The following is a 24,045-nucleotide window of genomic DNA, read 5'->3' as shown; positions in this document are numbered from 1 at the left end:
AATGTGATTTCTGATTCAAATGAGATGTAGTTGGAAAGCTTGCTTACTTTAAATTTTACCAAACTGTGTTATCAGCTATTTAGCAAATGAATCATCTATTTTACATAATTCATCTTGAAACTTGAATGTGTATGTGTATTGTATCAGTTATCACAGATCACCAAAAATATACAATCTGTACATCCATTAATCATCCTCACAGACATACTGGAAGGAGGCAAAGGTGAAGGAGCTCTCAAATCATACACATATTGGAAGAAGAAATTCTGCCCCAGAAGTTAAATGTCAAAATCATCCTTGAAACAATAATAATAATAAAAAGTTTACTGAGTTTGTTTAAAATAAACAAGGACAGAATTGTTATCTTTGATGCAAAAAAAGAGACAGACTACTTTCCTGAATGCCATAAAAATAAACTATTTTAATAGCCACATAAATAAAAAGTTTAAAGTAGATTTTTCCCCCAAAACACAAAGATGGCCCAGCTTCTGTACAGAAACTGAACAATATTCACGTGATTACTTAATTAAATAATCACTTTGTTACATTCAAAATAATTGGAGGCAAATACATACTGAAATGATGTACCTGAATCATTCTCCTCTCATCTTAGCAGTGTCTACAGCATTTCCTTGTTTTACAGTACTCTGAGGATGTGGATCTGTTGAATAAAACTCTGAATGACTGAGTGAAAATAAAATTAAAAATCAAAAGAAAAACAAATAAACAACCCTTGCATCACCCACTAATTAAAGTTTTAATGGAAAAGAAGAAAGTATTGTGCTGTAAAATAAATTACGTCTTGCATGTACTGTAGTATAGATATCTTAAAGTGTTTAAATATTACATTCACTTTGGTGATGTGCTTTTGCCTATGCCTATAATAAATTATACATGGCCTGTGCTAGTTATTCATGTGTGCCGATAACAACTTTCTGGTTTTACTACAAATGAGGAAAGGTTAGCACATTTAGAGAATTTAAAAAGTATTTCTGGTTTATCTAAGAGAAACACAGTCTAATTCAAAGCAGCTTTCCTACTATCATGTTCCTCTCCCCAACACCCCCCAAAAAAGATACCATTGGCTTCAATTTTTGCTATGTTTTATAAAAAAAAAAAGTCACAGGTTGGTGGCTAACACTCTCAGACCTACAGAAGTTTTCAAGCTTTGTTTTTCCTTTCTCTCTATGAAACATCTGCCACTCCAGACTCTCAAAAAATTCTAACTAATTCAGGAAAGGAACAATCATTTGTCCATCAAAAATGGGCCTTCTGAAGTTAGGAGTAATTGTGTTCTTATCTGGAATGTAGCTGTGATGGAAGAGCACCATTCTTCCTGTAGAGGAGAAAGTCTGTCACATGGATGTTCATGTATGTTTGATGCAGAGTGTCAAAATATCTCATCTTAGTGAAATTTGAGAACAAATTAAAAGATGACAGCTTTCCTCCATAGTGCAGAACAGGCATTTCTTGTATATTCTGTCAGAATTCAAGGAACTTGGGCCAAGCTGTCTTAGGCTTGGCAAAAAAAGTATGCTCAAAGTCTATCCACCAGCAAGACGTGATCGGCAATGTAACGATTGTCCTTTTTTCCGATTTGCTTTTTTCTTGTTCTTGTTCTTCTTTTGCTTATTAGCACCTTTACTTTTATCTGACTTCTTCTTCTTTTCATCCTCTTTAAACCATGGACCCCAGACTCCTCCATTCAGCTTTGGGTTACTCCGTGGGTCCTTAGGTGGGTACCGAACAGGAACTGCAGTCTTATTAAACTGTGAAAGCCTCCTCAACAGCTGTTTCACTACATCAGGATACTTTGCAGAGAGGTCCACCCGTTCGTATGGATCAGCAGTTATGTTGAAAAGCCACACAGTTTTGCCAGCTGACCAAGAAACACGTTCATTATGCCAGCGGTTGGGGCCCACATTGCTGAAGGCCTGTGGAGGAACCCAGTCACTATATCCTGGATTTCCTGTCAGTAGTTTCCAATGATTCACTCTGATGGCAGATTGAATTGCAGTGTTCCAGATCCCATAGCCAGCTGCCCAAGACCCATTTTTGGCTTTGGTGTAAATTGGATCTATGTTGTGTAAGATGTCTACCCGTGGAGAACGTCTGCCTTCGCTAATGGTTTCCCAAATATCATAGCCATCTAGCTGGATATCTTCATCAATCTGTCCTTCGGCCAGTGTGATCAAAGTGGGGAACCAGTCCGTGATGTGCACAAGCTCCTTACACACAGACCCTTTGTTTTTCAGAAGGGGGCTATGAACAAACCCAACAGCACGGATACCTCCTTCCCAGTATGTTCCTTTGCTGCCCCGGAGAGGCCAGTTACTTCCTCCAGCCATTGGCTGCCCACCGTTATCTGAAGAATATATGATAATGCTATTGTCATAGTATCCGTACTTCTTTAAAGCAAGGGTAACGTTGTTTATGGCTTCATCCAAACAAGCTAGCATCGCAGCGTATCTTCGCCTGTTTATGTTATTTATGGATCGATAATGTTCAAAATACTTTCCTGGTGCCTGAAGAGGTGAATGAACAGCTTGGTAAGCAATATATAAGAATATAGGTTTCCTGGGATTGTGAGAAGCTAATATTTGTTGTACTTTTTGCGTGTACATCTGTGTGGAGTAGATGCCATTGTCGTGATCCCAAGCTGCATTATCATTCTCATACAGGTCATAGCCACATATTCCAGGGCTGTCACATTTGAAGTGAGTGTAGTAGTCACCGCTGCCTAAGAGTGAGCCAAAGAAAGTGTCAAATCCTCTCTGTGTGGGCATGCATTCTCTGCGATAAAACCCCAAGTGCCATTTGCCAACCATGTGTGTTGAATAACCAACCTCCTTCAGTTTCTGAGGTAGCGTGACGTTATCCAGAGGTAGGCAGTTGGGCTGGGTTGGCCGTATAATGGAGTGCTGAAGGCCGGTGTGTATCTGGTACCTGGGGGCAGGCAGGAGAGAGACATTTGCATCAGGCAGGGGGAAAAGGAAAGCCTCAGGCTCTTACCCATGGACACCCACGTATATAACTGATAGAAAAAATTCTTAAGCACGAAGCAATTTTTATTTGAAATATTTCAGAGTGCATATGTCAAAAACTAACAAGGTTATACTATTAAATCTGCTGTAACAGGAGAATGGCATCTGTTTTACTTCACAAGCATTCAAAAGAGTGGCGTTTCCCTTGCTGGCCATTGGGCAACAATACCGAACAAGTAACATGACACAGCACATTACACACTCCCCTCCCTTTTGGCCTCATTTTTAGCATTTTAATTTCCTTGTAGCTGTGAGCAATGTTAGAGAATCTCAGAGGCAACAAGCTGCCTGCAAAGCATTAGTTAGACATTACTATTTTAAAGCTAGCAATCAAACTCACAGACTTTTCCAGTATCCCTCATGTATAATACAAAGCCTAGAAAGCAGAATGATTGCATTGTATTTTTGAGCACGAATAAGTACCACAGCCCTGACTCAGGCCCAGCTCTCACAACACATGCACAATCCTGAAGCCCCAATGATCAGATTTCTGATGATCCATCATGCAATATGCATATGGACTATGACTTAGCAGAGACATTGCTAATGTTATAACAACTGGGTCAGTCGTCAGCATGGACATGATGGGGCCTGGCTCTGCACCCTTTGGAGTCCGGAACACCTACAGTCCCATGCTGTGACATTCATCTCCTAAGGAAGAGGCGTAAGCACGTACAGATGGTGAGTTAGGTTTGCCCTAACTAAAAGGCAATTTACAGTTAAAGATGTTTATGAGAAATCACTGAAAAGAAAGTGATGAAATTATCATGGATCTTTTGTTCAGAACTCATTTTCTGTCTATGCCTAACATTTCTCTGAAGTGTTTCCTGTCAGAAACTGAGTTAGTCAAAATATCTAGATATACAGGAGCACTGACATTTTGAGATACATTTTTTTTTCCTCCACAGAAAGCTTTATCATGTCACCATTTCACAATGATTATGAAAAAATATTTGGGTGAATACAATTTTTACCATCCCTCATGATTTGATAGCGGTAAACATATTTACAGTATATACCTATACTGCACTTGGAAACTGCAACAACAGTATATTTAAAGGATGGGATAATAAATCCTGTAGCATAGTCTACGAGAAAAGAATACATATAGTATCCATAACATTAAAAAATAAATTCAGCATGGGCAGTAGTAACAAAAATTAAGCACAAGTCAGTTTTTAACCCTTAGACAACACAAATAAAATGTATCAGCACATTGTAAACTAAAGGAGGCTTCTCCCTGATTATAAGAACAGACAAAATTCTCAGCCACGAGTAGAACTACGAGCTGCCTCGCCACTGTGAATCCTCCTCAAAAATACTTTACTATTTTGTGGTAACAGAAGTTGGGATTTCCTGACGCATTCTGCTAATGCTGCCAATCTGATTGGCCTCCTGAGCTATCTACAGAATTAAAAACATTAAGCGCTGCCTGCCCATAAATAACTTAGTCTGCTTCTATATGATGTCTGCCTGGATAACATCTTAGTAAGCAACATGGATGTTCTTAATGCCTGCCAAGCTGTAATAATTGTATTAACTTCCATTTTATTCTTGGACTTTTGTTATTTTCACAGAACCAGAAGCTGCAGTCCAACTAAATAACTGCAGAAGCTTTGAGTGTTGTGCTCCTCTGCTTTAAGCAGCACTGCTTCCTCTTTGTCTCTCTGGAATTTTTTCAGAGCATTGTTTCTATCTGTAACTAGTTTGTGTATCTGGAGCCCTGCCATCCAACTGTCCCAAAACTCATAGGCTGGTGCTGAGACAGAACAGACTGCAGTAGTTACAGAGCACTTCCAAAATTATGGGTTTCTGGACTTTACACTTCACTTCCATGAAAGAAATGACACACACGCACAAATATCCACATCCTTTCCATGATTTGAGTTGCATTTTTCTTTCAGAACAGGTAAACTACAGCAAGGAAACCACAATGAATAATGGCAGTGCCCCATATTTCAGTTCACTCTTTCTTTCAGAGCCCTCAGGGGACTACACTCAGAAGACATTTAATTTCCTTCCCCTTCTCTGTCCCCCTGCCTTGTACAACTCTTTCAGCAAATTCCCCTCATTTGATCTGACTGAAGCTCCCACCCTGCTACTCTAGCGCATAGTTCTTGCCTTCTCCATCCCTGCCAGACTAAAAATCACCACCCAGCCCCAGTTTCTCCCGGTACACTGATTTTGCTGGGAGCTGGCATTTTCTTTACAGTGATGTTGGAGTAATAGAGACCCTGCTAACTCCTTGACAGATAAGCAGAATGTGAGGGGAATGGGTAACAGCACAGCACACTGCAAACTAAGCTACTTCTTGACAAAGCTTACACAGCAAGTATGAAACTCATACAAAGTTAATTCACATAAAAAAATCATAACCAACACGCAGATTTCCCAGCCAGGGCTTTTCAATTATATATTTAAGCATGAAATTCCTACACTGGCTATTGGAAAAACATTGAACTAAAAAATATCAAGAATTAGCCTCAGTTATTAGACATTATTCTTAGTTATTACACCTCAGTATTTAGTTATTATCCTTAGTAAAATATCTGAAATACAGCAGTGCACCTTGTTGCAGTAAATTATTCAGCATGCTGGTTATAATACACAGAGAACAGTCATGACAATTCTGCTTTCACGCACATCTGGTATGTTTCCCATATGTGTATGTGTCTGGTATTTATGACAGATACGCTTCTGGACGTACATACATGCACACATAACAAATAGATACGCAAATGCAAATTGGCTTATGTAAATAATCACTTTTAAGTTAGAATATTTCAACTGCAGAAATGTCTCAATGCAATAGCAACCTATAACTATCAGGACACTCTTCACTATCATAAAAGTAGTCAGGATTTGCTCACTTTTCTGCACCACATGCCTTTCTAATAGATCCATTATGTGCCACTATTACTTTTCCAGTGAAAGGATTATATTTTCAAAGGACTTTCAGATGTTTCATGAGAAAACAAAGGAATCTGAGCAAAAGACAGTGACTGTATAGAAGTAAATTGCATAAGTAGCTAAAGGAAAAGTATTTCAACATTACCATTTTGAAACTGTATTTAGACTGAGCAAGAGAAGAAAAAAATGAGCATGGCAAAACATAAAGGAAATAAGAGGCACATGCTGACTGGGGGAGTCCTCTAGACTCTAGCACATGAGCTCACTATCTGCCAAGAAATTTCTGTGGAATACATTCTGTAGATTTCATAGTTTCCCACCACCAAATTGCTATTTCTTCAAAATGCTTTGGTTGAATTTAATCCCAAATACAGAAAGCAATTTATGATAAAGAACAGTCTGGAGCTCCTCATCATTAATAACATTAGTAACCAGGTCAATATAAATAATAAATAACTTAATAATAATAATAATAAATATAAATGCTGATGAACTGCACAAAGTAATTGTACTGTTTCTCAGACTTTGACCTTCATGGACAGTATTTACATAAAGGTGAAAGAATGACAATATTCTGCAAAAAGTGTAGGTGTCCAGACTGTCTTTTCTTCCATCCTGCCCCTCAAAGATTATAGGCCATGTCTGTGCCTAGTAGATATTTAAAATTTGAAAAATTCCTTCTGTTCTTGTTAAAAAACAACAAAACAACAAAAACCAAAGTAAAAATTATTTGAAATGTTCAGTTAATAACATACCTACTAAAAATTATAAATTACAAAAATGTATTTGTTATTATTCCTCACCACTTGGGCATGTCTCTGCATGGTGGATTTTCTACTCTCATTTTGATTTTATTGGTGTGGAAGTTGTTCAGATGTTTACAGTAAAAACACTGCAATAACTGTTCCAGCTAAGGCAGCTGTATAGTGCTAGCTGACTGTTACAGCACTGTTTACTTGCTTGTAGTGGAAACTTGAGAGCCACGGCCTCCCAGAGGGAGTATCTTGGTGACTTTGTATGACCTTTGGTTCTTGAATACTGAGAGAAATATTTTGGAAGTTTCTTAAATTAAATCAACAAACAAGCAAATCCTTCATCCTGGGCTTGATACTGCTTTCCAGCATGATTTCCCTTCCTATTTCAATCTACAAGGACACACAGCTAATCCAGTGACTTGTATATTACTCCTACTATCTCTCTCAAGGTGGAGTGACCATTAAGTTGCTAAAGGTCAACTATATGTTCAGATGCTGGAGTCTTTGTGGATATAAATCCCCACAGAGACACTTAAGTCAATTTGATCTGAACTTGAGGAGCGCATGAACATTTAGAGGTCTAATTTCCCATTTCTGATGTCCTTAGTAATGATAAATTACTTTTCCACTTCTCTTCTGAAGAACAAACCAAACTACAGAAGTAGATAATGATACTGATACTTGTACGTTTTCACTGCTATTCAACTGAAGCAGAGAGCAAGACTAAAGGTCTGTAAGGGAAAGAAGTTCTCTTGGCATGTCTCAACCCCATGGTGCTTATGGAGTCTAAAACATATATTCATCAAACCAGTTCTCTTTAAAAACATTTTAAGGAGTTTTCTATTGAGCACTTTCTCCTTAACTTCATTGTAGGCTCTCCATCAAGAAAGAAGCTCAGATGTTTTTGATTTTGTAATGTGAATGTAAAAAACTATTAACTGTAAGCTTTCATAATTTTAAAATACTGCATTAATTGTCTTCAAATCAGGATTCTTTCAAGGCTCATTGAAGATTAACAAAGCAGCACAGTTTTAAGTTCCTAATTTCAGGGACTTTTGCTAGCATGTAGAAAAATTATTATGTTTGCACATCTTAGGAAATGTTGAATTAGTTCTCTCAAATTTTAAAATAAATTACAGACTAGGATTCAGAAGAGATTATTTCAAACAGAAAAAGAAGTCAGAGAGTGATAGTACTGAGGTATGCATGCTGCATTAACAAAAAGAATCATTACTGATCATAACACACTTCCGTGTTAAAGTAAGAGGCTTAACAACTGCTAAAGAACAGGCTGTGACACTTTACTGTTTGTACAAGGATAGTTTGAAACACAGCAATTTCACCTGGGTGAAGAATGCAGGAATCAGTGACATGGTTTTGTGTGGAGGTTCTCCTTCCTCAGGAATCCAAGCTTGTGGGGAGAAAAAAACACCAACACCCCACAGATGATTAGAAGCAGGACTCAATGACCAGTGAGAGCAAATAAAAATAATAAAGACCTCTTTATAGCGAACTAGGCTTTAGCATTCAGTTTACAAACACTGATTTTTTTAAAAAGCTGTTACTTTGGGCAGCTGTTTTTACATTTACTTAGCTCAAAGTTGGTTTGAGCTCTGTCAGGTACCTGTTAGCAAAGTGGAAGCTGTGCAGAGGCCATTCTGCTTCCAGCCCTCCAGAGAGGCTGGGGAAAAGCACGGCAGCAATGTGCAAACTTCCTGATCAGTCACTGACCAACATGAAAGAAACACAAAAATGTGATTTTGCACCCATAATATTTGCCATAAAAGCTATAAGCTTTATATTGAATCTATTCAGATTTTGAAAACTCAAATTTCTTTGGTGAGAGACAAAGCAGGCAGTAGACATCTCAGCATTCTTCATGAATTTCCGCTTTAGACCAGGTTAACTAAAATCTTCTGTCAATCACATCCTTTCTCTTCAGTACTCATGTCTGTGTCCAATTCCATGTTATATGTTTTCTAAACACTGCCATAGAAGTCTTGATTTTTGAGCAATGTAGTCTTCTCAGAAACAATCTTGAGGAGCCCTGGATCTGCACAACAGAAGTTAGTTTGTCTTTCATAAACAGCAGCCTCTGCAGCAGTGCAGGGAAAGATTTTTTTCTGCTGAGTTCCAGATACTTGATTCCAAAGTAAAGTTATAGCTAACATTTCAGTTCAACATGTAGTTTAAACATGAGTGTGATTTCAGTCAGGTAGTGGTTTGAAACACGACCAAAGTAAGTAATCAGAGTTTGTCTCATAAATATGAGTGATGCTACAGGTATGGAAATAATTCACAAATCAACCATGCAGCATTCTGACCTGGTTAAAATTCTGAACAAAATGGAGTGAAGAAAATTATTTATATGTGAGAACATGATCAGTCATAAGATCAACCCTTATGCTAAGCAATAGAAATTAAGGATATAATGACAGAAATGATGTGTTGGCTCACGTTGCCTATTTTTCTCTCTGTTTACAGGTGTGCCTATGACATTCTGTGTATCTACAGTATTTTCCAAGTGGTTTGAACTAGGTATGAAATGGTTTTATTGCCACATGGAAATGTTACTATAGTTAGCGGGTTGCTTCTCTAAGATGACAGGTGCATGACTTTATGGCAGAAAGATCAGTTTTCTCTAGAGCATGGAGACAGTTCTTCACTAGAGATGAGCTATGGCAGGAGGGATCAGAGGAGCTGATGCAGAGCAACATGCCATGGCCTGCCAATACTAGTTAATTTTCTAGAACTGTGAGGGTGACAAAGACCAACCATTTCCAAAATAAACATGATCCCTATGATCCCCGTCGCCCTGGTTCCCAACTGTTAAACTGATGGAATATTGAGCATAGGCTGGGGTGAGACCTGGGGAAATGTAACTGCCTCACCTTTCCACTTTGCTCTGACAAGAAGCCCAGGAAGGGAAGGGAAGGCAGAGTGACAGTGAACACAACCCTCAGCCGTGCAATGATTTATTAATGGATTAAGAATTTCACAGGTTTTTTGTTCAATTATCCTTTTCCAAGGAGCTACAGGCATTCAGATATGCCTGTGTAAATGAATGGCATTTGGAACCTTAGCCTCAGAATTATTTGGAAATTCTGATCTCATGCAAGCCCTGACATTTGGTCATCTAAAAAACATCCTTACACAACTATACTGCTTATACTGAGAACATATTTTTTATCATCCGGCACCTATGAATGCCACCCAGAGCTATATTAACAAAAATAAACATTTATCAATAGCAATTAGAGAGACTTTGAGCGATCACCTTGGGGTGGCTCGGCAGCCCCAGAACTCTGCCACTCAAAAGCAGGAGAATCAACACAGAAAATGGTGCTCCTTGTGGCTTTGTATTCGGCCAATTTTGCATCTTGAGGATGCACCAGTGGTCCTGTCTTTTATCTTGCCACCTCCCGCTGACACCACAGTCACCCCAGGAGGGAGGCAGAGTGTGGGGAACAGCAGGAAGAAATCTCTTCTCTCTAGGGTTGCTGGTTCTAAAGGAAAAATCGTTCACTACAGAACCAAGCTGGGAGATAAAAGAAACAGAGACCTTTACCTGCATTTCCTTCAGGTTAATCTCCCTGTTTGTAAGGGGCACTTTGTGCAGTGAAAAATAAAAATGGCTAGTTAGGAAACTCATGCAGAAGTTTCAACTTTAAATCAGCCCTTGCAATTAGGAAATAATGTATGAAAGTACTATTTTTCACAAAATATTATTAAGCTTTCATCATACCCACTACTAAACTTCCCTGCCACTGAGACAATTTATCTGCTCAAATGGGAGTGCAAAAAGGGGAAAGGAGAATGTGGGAGTAAGAAGCAGCTGGAATGCATATGTGTATGTGCAGCTATTGTTTTCTTTGCAAGAGACTGCTGCAGCTGTGGAAACAGAGCACAGTGCTTCCAACTTTATTTCTGAATGTTATTCATTTAGAAAAAAAAAAAGAAAAAAATGTAAGATGCCATAATCAACACTCTAGGTTTCATGTCTACATGTAAATGACATGAAAACAATTTGAATAAAGGCTTTGTGCACACCAACTACACATTCAGACATTTCCACCAAATTCTGTGCTCTCAGCAAAAACAGATTCCTTCAGATTTTACCCCTAATCAATGTGTTAAGAGGAAAAGAAATATGCTGCTGTGAGTTTAGAGGTGTACTGGAACTGAACAATAAGAAAAGAAGGTCACATAAGCAGCCTGTCCCCGTGTGTTTCTCTGAAGTTAAGGCAAGCAAATAGGAAAGGAAACACCATTCATTAGTATGAGATGAAATTCTCTGACCTGCTCCAGTCCTTTTTGCAGGAAGGAAAACAAAAGAACATGACACAAAGGGAGTCTAAAAGCAATAAATTGCGGTGCAGAAGAATTCTCCCCTCGGGTACAACAATAAAATGGTCCACAGACTGTTGCAAGCACTGCACAAGCACTGCACACAGCTGGAGCAAGACCAACACGTCAGAACCAGGACACAGCAGTTGGCACTACAGCACATCTCTGTGCTACAGCACATCACTCCTGAGCACTGAGAGCAGCATGTAGGTGGCCTTCATCTTACACTCTGTGTGTGGACTGCTGCACTTTGACAGCATACAGCTCAGATACTATTAATATCCTGGACTAGGCATGTTTGCAGGTATGGTAAATTTCAGTGACTCTTCAAAGCATATTGCCTAAAAGAATACATCTGATATCATAGGTTTCTTTACATGAGAGTATGCTAACCAAGCCACAATCTCCTTTTAGTATTTAGAATATTCCTATTATCCTGTTCTATGATACGTCTGAAGCTCAAGTGTCTTAAGGCAGCTATTATGGAAAAAAGAGATTGAGTTCTAGTTCCCTTAACTAATATGTAGCTACTTAAACTGAAAAATCAATTCCATTAATTTCAATTGAAATTTTTTTTTCCTCAGTGTCATCAAGATACCAAAATGAGCCCCTGAATTAATGGATGAAACCCCTTCATCCATTAATTCATTATTCATCTAAGAATATTTCTTAGATGATTGCTTGTGTCATATCAACTTCACTGTTCTATTTGTTCTGCTTAATGCACTGTCATATAACATCATCACAAAACATGTACATTTACATCAAAAGAAAAAGATTATCTCTTCTTTCATCTCCCACATATCACACAGCAATCCAACATGGCAGGTTATTCATCTAGAGCAATGAGATGTACCTGATCATTTATACTGAGGGCTTAATTACACATAAATACTGTCGAATACATTATGAAATGATGAACTGCTATTCAAATGTGAAAAGAAAGAGTGCATAATCCACTTATTCCACTTAAACAATATTAAGTTTGATGCTGACGGCAATGCCCACCCAGATACTTCATGATCAAGATCTTTAACACCAGCTGCATTCTTGTCAGCAAGATAAAAATGCCTTCTGCTGTTGTCTCTACAGGTATCCTGGGACAGATGCATGCCAGAAATGGTTCCATGCCAAGCCAGAGCTTCTGCTAGAATTGAATTCATTTTCCAAGAAAAGCCGCAGCCCTGACTGCATGAAGAGTTTTATCTGGATTGAACTGAAATGCTATTTGACTTTTCAACAACATAGATAGTTTGCTGTAGTGACACTTACTGACAACAGCAGTGGCACTGAATCATTAGCAAAAAGATTAACCATGACATGCAACAGAGGGCCAGGAGGCAAGAGACACGCTTTCTTTTGGGTTCCATGCAGCTTTAAGCCTGAGCACTGGAAATGAATTCTAATTTTCAGTCCTTCTGATGCTTCCATATTAGTTCCTTAGTCTTTTGTGTTTCTCACCCATTCAAGCTGTGGTGGTACCACGTCCCTCATCCAACGCAGCAGGGGGACAGCAGCTGATATTCACAACGGACTTTGTAGTCTTCAGGTGAAAACATGGTAGGACATAAAGGAGTATCACCTTGATTCTAAGATCAGTTTGCAACAGGATTTTTTAAAACACAGCACTTACAAACATCTACTTATTTAGAATGATTACTAGTAGTCATCTATAAGTTCTGTCATGTACTGCTTGCTACCAAATGAGATCCTACTGCCTCACTTAATTCAGTCTGTTGAAAGCACTACTGGATTTCCTTTCCTACTTTTCAATTCACTTGAGAAATATTGCATTAAAATCCCCCCCCCCTTTTTTTTTTGTAAAGAGTTGACCACAATATGCAAGTCCTTTTTTGCCTAAGGTAACGGCTGGTGTTGGAGACAGCATGTGCAGCTCCTGATGGAATCCTGTGTTAAGATAATGAAGTATGTTATCAATCTGGGTCCCAGATGAAAGTTTCCTGATTGACAACATAGGGAAATTAAGCATCTTTGTTTATTCACACAGGAGATTCAACATGGAAATCAAATGCTTTTGCTGCCATTATCTGAACAAATGGATGTAGATGTAGGTGTGCTTCTGTAACAAGAACGAAGGAGTGGGGAACAGTGTTTTAGTGCTGTCAGTCTTATGTGACAATTTTAACTAACACACAGATATTAAATACTGTATAATATGGCATAAAAGGGAAGTTAAATGCCTGTATTCAAAACATGATTTCTTTCTTAAGGGATTTTCAGATTTCTGGGAAGTAACAGAAGCACGAAGGCAGACTGAACACTTTTTCCACATATCCCAGAATACTGTGGTGGCCTGTTTCTTTCTCTGTTCAGAGCTCCATATGCTGGGACTGAGAATGAGCCAAACTTCAACAAATACTATGTCCAGCTCAAGGCAACCCTTCCCTTATAACAGAAGAAAGTACTAAAAGGCCCCTAAGATTCAGCTTATCAGCTGCATCAGATAAGATAGCACAAAGCCTGGAGTCTGTCAATTCATTGGGCTGTTGTCTGCTTACGTACCAAACAGATCCAAGTTTCTGTTCTTGTATTTCTGCCCACTTTATTAAAAGGCTAGGGAAAATACAAGGCAGAGCTGAAGCTGCAGTGAAATTGGGGGTTATTGGCTACATATGTGATGGCTGCAAGGCTGTCAGGCTATGGGGTGCTACAAAATTTCCTCCCACCACCCTGCTACACCACTGAAGAGAACAAACTACGGTTAATATGGGGCTGAGGTTAACAGCACATCTGTGGTCTAAGCTTTCAAGCAACTGAATAATGAAGTGCTTTGGACAAATTCTTCTTTATTTCCCTCCTGTACTTTAAGGAACAGAATAAGTAGCACTGTCTTGAATATCACTGCTGCACTCTCTAATCCCTTCTAACAATCAGCAATTTCTCATTTATTTTGCTCCTCTTTAACATCTTGCTCTACTGGTTGCATAGTGGAAGTATCCAAAAGCCTCACAGAAATGGAAGTTGCAGAGAGAAATGAGGCTGGGTAATAACATGGAGTATTAGGTTGCATGGGAATGGAAACAGGTGCCTACACAGTGCAAGTCCAAAAAAAATCCTGAAACAACATCTCTTACATGTACAGCAATTACACCTAGAAGCAGTCAAAGCATCTATAAAATGATTTCTATGATATATGAATGTTTTAATGAAACTACATCTTATTTAAGATGTTAGTAGGTAAGTTTGATCCCAGACAGAATAATTCTAGAATGACTCACGTAATGGAGTGACACTAGCATAAATGAGGTGGAAATTGGACATATACAAAACTTTGGCATTCATTCAGTATATTTGGTATGCATTTAGTATATTAAACACTAAATAGAATCAATGCTGTCAGTGTTGTATGCTTGCCTTCCGTGGAGTTTCTTCCCCTTTGGAAGAAAACACTGGTTTGTGTTATTACATACCTTACGATAAGTGATACCTCCTTTAAAACACAGACCACTTGTACTGAGGCAAGAGGCATACTCATCCACACGTATAAAATTTTTCACTATATTAAGAGAGAACTTCAAGGCCAATGGTAATTTGGCAGTTATTGGCCTCATTCAAACAAGAAAGCCGAAGATGAAGTTTTCACTGACTTCATAGGGCACTAGTTCAGAGCTCTAATTTTGGTCCTTTGGACCTAGCTGCAATTTCCATATCTACAAGAACTCAAATGGTCAGTATCAGATGGACAATTGTGTGTGATTCATTTTATTCTACAGTCAAACCCAAAGATATTCATATACTCACACTTATCTCATTCAGCTGTGTACCATTCTTATTTCTGATCTACCCACGTATATTATGCAAAAAAGGGCAAGCAGCAATTATGGTGTTGTGTCACTTATTGATTGCATATATTGTCAAGGCTCATCAATTTCCATCACTAACATCAACACTTGGCAAAATCAATATAATATAGTAAATCAAAGTCAATTAAGAAAAACTGAAATAATTTGTTATCTTTTGGAATGTGTGGCATTTACCTTCTCTAGGGTTTCTTTGGAGTCATGAGAATCAAAATCCATTTAAAAATTAAAAATAAGAGGCAAAAGTAGTAGTTACTTGGGAAACGTCAGTTATTAAGGAGAGATGAAAGCATATTCAGCATTTAGTAAAGCATGTTTCATTGAATAACTATAGAGCTCTGACACTAGAAAACCCCTTTGTATGGATTTTTCACATCTTAATTTTGTTACTTAATTTCCTTAAATCAATTCCCTTAATTCCCATAGATTCCATGTAGATAGAAGAGCTTTCTGAGATGGGATGGATTAAAACTCTTGCTATTTTCTGAACTGATGCTTAAATGCACCTCTACTGTTTGCAACACCATGGGAATTTAGAAACCAGACTGAATACATTCACACCTAAGACACAAAGAGGTGCCTAATGGGATTTTCAAAACCATGTCCCTAAATCTCCAAGAAAATAATGCAAATTACTAAATACACAACTGAAAAGTTTACTGATTCCCAATCTGCATCACTAAGCTTCTAAATAACTTTGCAAAATCTGGATCTTACAATCTGGACCTTACAGTGCCAGCCAGGAAAACTGGTTTTGTTAAGGTAAATAAAAACTTAGCTATACTTCCGTGAGCATTGGAAAGTCCTTAGAAACAGCATGGTAGTTTTTAAGCCAGGAAAAAATAGGTACACTGACCTACAGACGCTTATTTTGGCAAAGAGGATTGGTGAACTGTTCTGTTTTATTGTATAATGTTCTTGCCACAATAGAAGTATATTAAGGTTAAGGAAATGTGAATTATTTTGTTACCTCTCTCTCTCTTTTTTTTTTTTTTTTTCAAAAGGCCAACAAAAAGTTGGTTTTCTCAGTGTTTCCAAACCAAAACAATAATCTTCAAAGTAAAAGCAATTCCTATACATGTGATCTTCAACATTAGGGCTTCTTGTGTGAGCCAAACATTTGTTAAAAGAGAAAATAACAAGACTACAACCCATCCTTTCTTTTCAAGCACAATTAGCTACGTAGTAATTAATCAACAGCAAATAACTTGCCATCAATGCCTTTTTAAAGTTGTGAAGTTAATAGCCACAGCGATAACATCAAAATTAACAAAATGCTGCCATGCTAAACATGAAGCATCACCATTTAGGGCTTCTTCTTCTTGGCTTTAATATTCATCTCCCTGTAGGAGAGGAATATGGGATCTGTAAAGGGAAGGAGAAGAAAGAAAACAAGGTCTCCTTCGTATCTGCTGTGAGTAAGGAGACAAAATATTTCTTTCTTCTCTAGGAGTCAAGAATGTGTTAAGGGAGGGGAAAGTAAGCACAAACAAACACATGCGTAACAATTTGTTGACAGTGCATAGTATTGTCTGGGCAATGTGATACAGAGCTATCTTCAAAAATAAAGATCTTAAAGTGTGACAACAGAAAAGCACATCAGTTTCATCAGTATAAGGCTTTTCACTGCACTTGATCAGGGTAACCCAGCACCAAAGAAATGCTGTATGTGCCTTGGTCTTCCAGTCTCAGCCCTGGACTCCAAAATGGCATACAAAAAACTAGCAGTTAGGTTCAATGCCACAGAAATGGGAAATAAGAGAACCCTCAGAAAGCCAGGTACTCACAAGGCAAAGCAAGAAAAGCAAGAACACAGTTGGGTGCATTATGGCAACTGGTTTCCAGTAACAAGTGTCCCCGTGTTGTGTCTTGACCATTTTTGTTATAGATTTTTATCCATCTATGTTAAGCAAACCTGAAACTTACTGTACTGCACTTCCTCATCATAACACAACTCAAGCTCAACAAGTCATCGCCAGCTTAGCAAACACTTGCTGAGAATATCAAAGATCAGTGAACTACATTTCTCACAAGGGAACAACAATTTTGTGGCTAACTAGTTTTCAGCAGTTGGTCACAATGAATATAGCTTAGAAAGGACGCATCCAGCCTAGGAACAATACAGCTTGTATATATAGAATATATAGAAATACATTCTGAAATAGTACACACTCTGAGACAGTTGCAGAAAAAGCATGGTTGGGCTTTCACTTGAAATATTTGACTACTTAGATTTGGTTATGTGCTTTAAAAGAAAGTTTTATTCTGACATTTCAATTTTTTCTATGCTACATAAGCTCCTTTCTCCCTTTATTTTCATAGCAATAACTAAATATTTTATGAATGAGAGGTCTTTGAACTATGTTTCTCTGACCCACTGACCGATTCTCATTTGTCTCTTTGAAGTTGCATCACATATGTATCACATATGCTATATCGCATATTTGGAGCAAATCATCTTGGGAGAGACCACACGGCATGTGCGTGGCGTCCAGGGGATCAGGCCCACCCAACACGGGTTCGTGAAAGGCAGGTCATGCTTGACCAACTTCATCTCCTTCTACAACTAGGTGACCAGCCTGTAGATGCCAGAAAGGCTGTTGATGTAGTCTATCTAGACTTCAGCGAAGCCTTTGACATGGTCTCTCACAGGCTTCTTCTGGGGAAAGTGGCTGCCTGTTGCCTGGACAGGTATACCCTTCTTTGGGTAAGGAACTGGCTAGAGGGTCGCCATCCTTGGCAGTGTTCAAGAGGCATCTGGATGAGGAGCTACAGGATATGGTTCAGAGGCTCGTGGTAGCAATGGTAATGGGAGGATGGTTGAACTAGATGATCTTGCAGGTCGTTTCCAATCTTGTGATTCTATGATTCTATATCCTATGAGAAAATAATTATCCTTGCCTATCAAACAAACAAACAAAAAAAACAACTGTATTTCCATTTGTTGTCAATGCTCTAGGTCAATTTAAAGGTCAATACATTTCAAGAAGTTGCACAAACTCAATTCATTTTTCATCTATCTTAAGTCAGTCACTACCAAAGTCATAGTCAGAAAAGGAATAAAAAAAGAATATCTTCTCTTTCATTGTGGTTAATGTAAATTCCAAATTCCACCATAGAAATAAAAATAAAAATATGATTGTGTACGTCCAATATCTTACTGCATGGAATTATAGGTGACAGTGATACACAGGTTAAGGTTATCCCAGGCTAATATTCAGTGCTTCATAAAAATGCACAATTTTGTAGTGTCATGGAAAGATAAAAATGTATCTCATTTTTAGCTTATCAAAGTACTTCATAGTTAAGCATGTGTGGATTAACTACACTTTCCAGAATATTCCAAACTTTTCAGGTTCAGAAAAAATGAAAGTATTTTTTCCTTCACTTTTTCACGACTCCACTCTCATTCTTGAGAGATGAAGAAAAAAACTCATGCTTGAAATTATGGGCCAATTGCAGTTCTCTAATCTAATCTATTAGACATGGAATTATCTGCTTTTCTACTGAGATTACCTGCATTCCCTTAATAAAGCTGAAATAGCTGCTCAAACTGTTTTGCAGTTGAACTCAAAATGAAGAGTTTATCTTCACTATGATTTAGAGTACTTTCTTACGACAAAATCTAGTCTTTACTTCATTTGTTCCAGAAAATCATCACTATTCCTGCCAAGCATATACACATGCTTTGCATCAACTACATTTAGGGACATTAGAATCCAAGTTTTATGGAGTCCCTGGAATCCCCAGGCCCAATATAAAATGGCCTTCAGAGACTCACAGTCCAGGTAACTGCCTTCTGCTCTGACTTATATATTTTTGTTTGTTTCTCCATAGATGTCACTGCTTTGCCCAAGGTCACCTACTTTGGTCTCTGCAAGATTTCAGGAATTCCCTGCGTCTCCGCAGATGTCATTATTCCGACAGTTACAGGATTTACGAGGAAAATGGGACAGATAGGGTCATGTTTCTGCATTCAAGCTCCTGATTCTGATGACAATCTCAAAACCAGGTTCTTTTAACATTAAACGATAGAGTTTGTTATGCATTTTACTTTAAGGAAGAAACAAAAAATCACCTCCTTCACCTGATACTTGTTTTTCTCTTGGTCTCACGCATCAGTATGAGAAGGAACACTTCTGAAATCTCAGAAAAAGGAAGATACCTCCAGCTAAATTATGACAGAATGACATAAGTGGAAATTGAAAAACAAGCACACTGTTCAGACATTCATGCAACTTCTCATATAGATACACATAGTCTGGTGCTAAGAGGTTCCTGGAGATAACAAAACAGAGAGTAGTGCATTTTGCTAATCCACCTGTTTTTCTGTTGCTTTTCTTGCTGAAAGAAAAGATTTGTCTTTCTTGCTAACTTCCCTTGGGACTACAAAATAAAGGAAATTTCTCATTCTCTCCTTGAGTCTACAAATTGCAAGGTATGTTATTGAGAAAGGAAAAACAAAACAACATCCTAACAACATCAAAAATTTTAAGTGTGACTATTACGAAGATCTTGATTAGCCTACAGATGGGAAAGAAATGCTCAGATTAGCTCGCTGGACAAGTGGAAACAAATGAAGCATACTATATCTTTTAATAAAAGCCAAAAATGCATATAATGTCTTTCACCCTCTCACCAGAAAGAATGATTTCTCCCACTCACTCCCTCAGGAACGTGCTTACAAAATTCCACTTCCCCTGACTCAATTATTCCAACTTCAAAATTCTTCCCAATTATGGCCATGTTTTCAGTTGCTTGTTTAAATTGTTTGATGGCCTCTACTACCTGCAGATAGTGCTTCATTTCTTTTGTTTCTTTTCTAGAAAGTGCACATTGCACTTTCCATCCTCAAGCAAACTGGCAGCTAAGGAAGCAAAATACAGATTTGGGAAATGTGGAATCTCTACTGATTTGTCGCAAACTTCCTACAAAGTACATGCCTTTGGACATGTAGAACAAACTATAGAGAACTCTAACTGTATTAAAATGGTACTATATCTTCTTGAGATGTTCCTCTCTCTACCCTCTCTCAGAGACTGCTCACTCCAGGGAACACTTGCCTTGGTCTTAGCAGAAAGCCACTTTAATGACAGCTGAAGCAAACAGCCCATGTTGTGGCTGGATCTTAAAAAGAGAGAACTACACTCTCATTTGCTTCCTCTAATACAGAGCAGTAACCTGTGTTAGAAGGACAAAATTCAGCAAAGCATCTTAGGTCACACAGCTAGGCTCAAATAAATTTGACCATCACAGCTCTTCATTCTTATCAAACCAAAATAATAATCCAGTTCTTCTCTCACAGAATATTGTGATGCTAGCCTTAGTGATGTTGCTAAAACCATATGAAAACCTTTGATAGAAGCAGCTACGGAGGGCCAAAACCGTAGCCTCTGCTTTAAGACCCAAGCAGCTACAGTTTCCACAGTTCACTGACTTCCTCCAGAGTCTGTGACGACAATTACACATATGGAATTTCTCATCTTTACCCCTCTGAAAACAGCTTTCAGAAACTCCCAACTTGAGCCAGGCTGAGAGCACAGATTACACGGAAGAAGGACAGAAGGAGGGGGAGGTCAGGCCCATCTTTCTGACTTCCCCATTCTCACTCACCCATCCCACAAGGCAGCATGCCCTTCCTGTGGCTCTTTGCCCTGCACAAGCGCAAGCAGACCAGCCCAGCCCAGCATCTTCCTCCTAGTGCCCCAGCCGACAGCAAAGTTCTCTCTTGGCTCTGCTGCAGGCTGTCCTCCTGCTTCACTGACTCTTGCATTATCATCCACCTACGCAGATTAAGACACGGTTTCTTTCCTTCCTCACTTCCTTAAATAATGAATTGATGAGGTGCAAACTTAGAGGCAAGTGGTATCAGCAAACTCACACAGTCTGTGAACATTTTTTCTTAAACCATAATGGCTGTGTGTCATACATAGTAAATAGGTTAAGTCATCTACTTCAGTGAAGGGAAGCAATCTATTCTCTCTGTCATGTTTTCTGCCGTGCCAATCTCCAGATGCACCATGTGAGCAGAAAACGCTCAATTTTTCCAACAGGATCTCCATTCCCAGAAGAGGATGCAGAACGGAAGGGCACATACAGCCAGCTATACTGCATTCACTTCTCTGCTTCTTGTGTATTACTTGTCTTCAGGTGCCTATCACTTGCTTCAATGGATTGTCTGGGTTTATTTAGATTTCTTTACCCAAACAACTCTTTTAAGGAAATCCACGCTGTTATTTACAAGTGTATTTTGGAACGTTTGTATTAAAATCTTGTAAATAACTGCTTTACTGACTTTTAAATTCAGTTTCATCTAACTAACAAAACAAAGGCAAATTGATGTAACAATAAGCTAACAAATAAAATGATGCATATGAATTTCACACCAGTTATTAGGAACAGTGCATTCACAGACAATTAAAAAAAACAGCAATTCAGGTTCTCAGGATTTCACTTTGGAGACAGATGACATTTTCTCTTTGCCTAAGGTCTTTTGCTTTCCTTTATTCCTACCTGTGCCATATAAGAGATGGACCCATATTTGCAATTATCAACATACTACACTCTACTTCTGTCTCTTTGCCAGATTTTTAAGACTATTGTGTGCAACTGAGAAGTCATGACAAGCGTATAAAATCTAACTGTCTCCTAAATGTCTTTATTTTGCCTTTATTAACTTTCACATGCATGGACAAGATGTTGCTGTGACAGAAGGCAGAACAGGCTGAGCCTGATGCTGACATCACTTCCCCTACAAAATGGGAATGTAAAGGTAACCAGTAAATATCACTACGTTCTCACTTCATTTGCATGTATTGACTCAGTGTGACCCACACAGCCAGCACTGGGGTGGGAAATGAAGTAGAGGCACTGGTAGTCTTTGGCCGAGAAGCTGACACAGAATTTGTCTTTCACATTGCTTTTAAGAAATGCAAAAATCATTAAAATAAATCTTTGTTTATACTGATTTAAATTTTTCAGTAAACTTTCTGCAGTTCATTTCCACATTATCCCTTTGCTAATGTTTCCTAAAATGAGTGAAAATTATGATATGAAATCTGCAGTGTTTGTGCAATTTGCATAAAATATTTTAGCTCGCTTTTAAAGGATGTGCAGTTAAATTTACGCTCTGAGCCTAGTTCATTTAGACTCAAAATGTGAATGCTTTCCAATATGAAGTCACTAACTAGTCTGCACCAGGCCACTGTAAACCTGGAATATTTCCATTCATGTCAGTGCGATTGATGCTGAGTTCCTAATTGCAAAAGGCAGGAGATTTTGATGCACTGGAGGTTTGGGAGCGGGTCAAGTTGACTGCAATTTAAGCACAGTTGTCTAAGCCAAAATTGGTGAAAGATTCCATTGAAAAGAAACCTGTTTATACAGGAAAACATTTTTAGTTTGGATCAGCACAGTATAGATGTATGGAGTTTTCTGTATGGCATTAGCAGCTGATAAGCCCAGAGCAGACGGCTGAAAGGAAATATTTTAATTCCATGCCTTCCTGGCCAGTGTTGTATCAGCACCAACTGTTTCAGACATTTTTTGCAGCGGTAATATTTGCAAGTGCTTCCTTCAAAAAAAAAAAAACCCACAAATTTAATTCCAAGTGCACAGGACTGTTTTGACACAACTGATCAATTGCTAGCAAACAGAGCAGATTCAGGACGCACTTGTTCCATTTGCTAAATTCAAAATTTCCCACATGCAAGCCAAGGGAATTAAGCTTGATAGAATGAGTTTTTCAGGATTTTTTTTTTTTTTTTTTAAAGCCAGCTACTGTGGCCCTGTAAATTTGTTGTCAGAAGATTGAAAGTTCAAGGGTGATGGCAAATTTATTTTTCAGAGAAGAATGATGACAGGGAAAACGCAAACATATATCTCTCTCTCGCTAATGTTTTTTCTAGATACCAAAAGTTTACTTGGCTTTCTGTATTCCATAATATTCCCTTTCAAAATAGACACAAAACAGCACTTGCAAAAACGACTTCCAATTACATACATGATGATTTGATATAAATCATTTTAAAACTAAAATCCTTCTGCCATGACTTTCATTTGGATAACAATTCCTAATACAGTGGTTGCACTTTACAAAAATTAGGTCAGACAACACATTAAGAAAGCCTACAGACCTCTATTCTACAGACTGTTCTATCATCACTATAGGAAAATGGCAGTAGTTTTGTGTAATAGTAATGCATTTTTGAGAACAGCAGTTTTTCTTCTAGGAAGTTTCCTCAAAAGGCTGGGTACTGTTATAGTACTTATTTTTAATAGTAAAGTTTTAAAATCTTCAGCACTCTCTTCTGAGAATTACAAGTAACAGACACAGAATTTTACTGAAGAGTAGTTATATGCAAAGAATGTGGCCAATGCACAAGGATGTGTTTGTTACTAATGATGTAGAAAAAAAAAGAAAAATGCTGATATGCAAAAAATAGAAATTATTGCCAGATGCTGTCTTCTTCCAGGAATGTTAGCTCAAATGAAGAAGCTGCCAATTTCAGCTTTTAGGATATAATCGTGATGATTTTGGTCTAGTAAGGGATTATTTTACTTACCTTCATCATATCCATGTTCTTGGAGAGGAAGAGGGCAATTAAGTACATGGAACCAAAATCCAGTTCTCTGATAAGAGGTGACAATTCCATTTTTGCAGAACATGATTCAAATGAAAATAAAGTGTATACTGCTATAAAAACAGGTATTAGCCATAGCAGAGGAAACACCTGGAGCATGATGATTGGCCATCTCTGATCTTTAAAATCCAACAGTAATCTTGCAGGAAAAAAGTCCTTGCTGTTAAAAACCATATATCTACTTCAAAAGAACTGAAAGCTTCAGAAAGTCTTTTAAGAAAATGCTTTCGTACGTCAGTGAGGAGAAACTCCTCTTTCCATTAATTCATCAAATTGTTCTTTCCTCAGCAAAGCAACTACAATAATGAAAATATTAATGAGTACAAGTGTAGCTATATTGCTGAATACTGTCAGGAGCTGTACCTGTCTATTAGCTCCCCAGCCTTGCATTTGATTTACGGTCCCCTTGATCTGCAATACAAACATTTTCTTGCAAAGAAATACATTCAAGCAACTTTATCTTGAAGGAATGTCTACCAGCTACAGGGCTTAGCCCCACCTACAGAGAAATTACAGCTTATAAAAG

The 24,045-nt window shown here is 38.2% G+C and overlaps 2 protein-coding genes across 3 annotated transcripts in view; both read right to left on the bottom strand.

The window, feature by feature from the left end:
• LOC116231254 (uncharacterized) overlaps nucleotides 1-1,010 on the bottom strand; it is a 48,521-nt gene extending 47,511 nt beyond the window's left edge. The window contains exon 1 of the mRNA XM_090139218.1: nucleotides 589-1,010. The gene's annotated coding sequence lies outside the window, so the exon portion shown is untranslated. The remainder of the gene's footprint in view (nucleotides 1-588) is intronic.
• Nucleotides 1,011-1,109: 99 nt separating this feature from the next.
• The window catches only part of ARSJ (arylsulfatase family member J), a 39,727-nt gene continuing 16,791 nt past the window's right edge, over nucleotides 1,110-24,045 (bottom strand). The window contains exons 1-2 of one of the 2 annotated variants that reach the window (XM_090139216.1): nucleotides 20,491-21,125; nucleotides 1,110-2,946 (exon numbers count right to left, since the gene is read on the bottom strand). In XM_090139216.1, the coding sequence (XP_089995342.1) occupies nucleotides 1,545-2,946; nucleotides 20,491-20,567 (1,479 nt within the window). In that variant the 5' untranslated portion in view covers nucleotides 20,568-21,125 and the 3' untranslated portion in view covers nucleotides 1,110-1,544. Of the gene's footprint in view, nucleotides 2,947-20,490; nucleotides 21,126-24,045 lie in introns of those variants that run through there. The other variant, XM_031596914.2, reaches the window with a different exon arrangement.

This window comes from Phasianus colchicus, chromosome 4, assembly GCF_987193195.1.
Source record: "Phasianus colchicus chromosome 4, bPhaCol1.hap1.1, whole genome shotgun sequence".
NCBI lineage: Eukaryota > Metazoa > Chordata > Aves > Galliformes > Phasianidae > Phasianus > Phasianus colchicus.
Note: the sequence above shows the minus strand (reverse complement) of the source record. Positions and strands in the feature narration are given on the sequence as shown.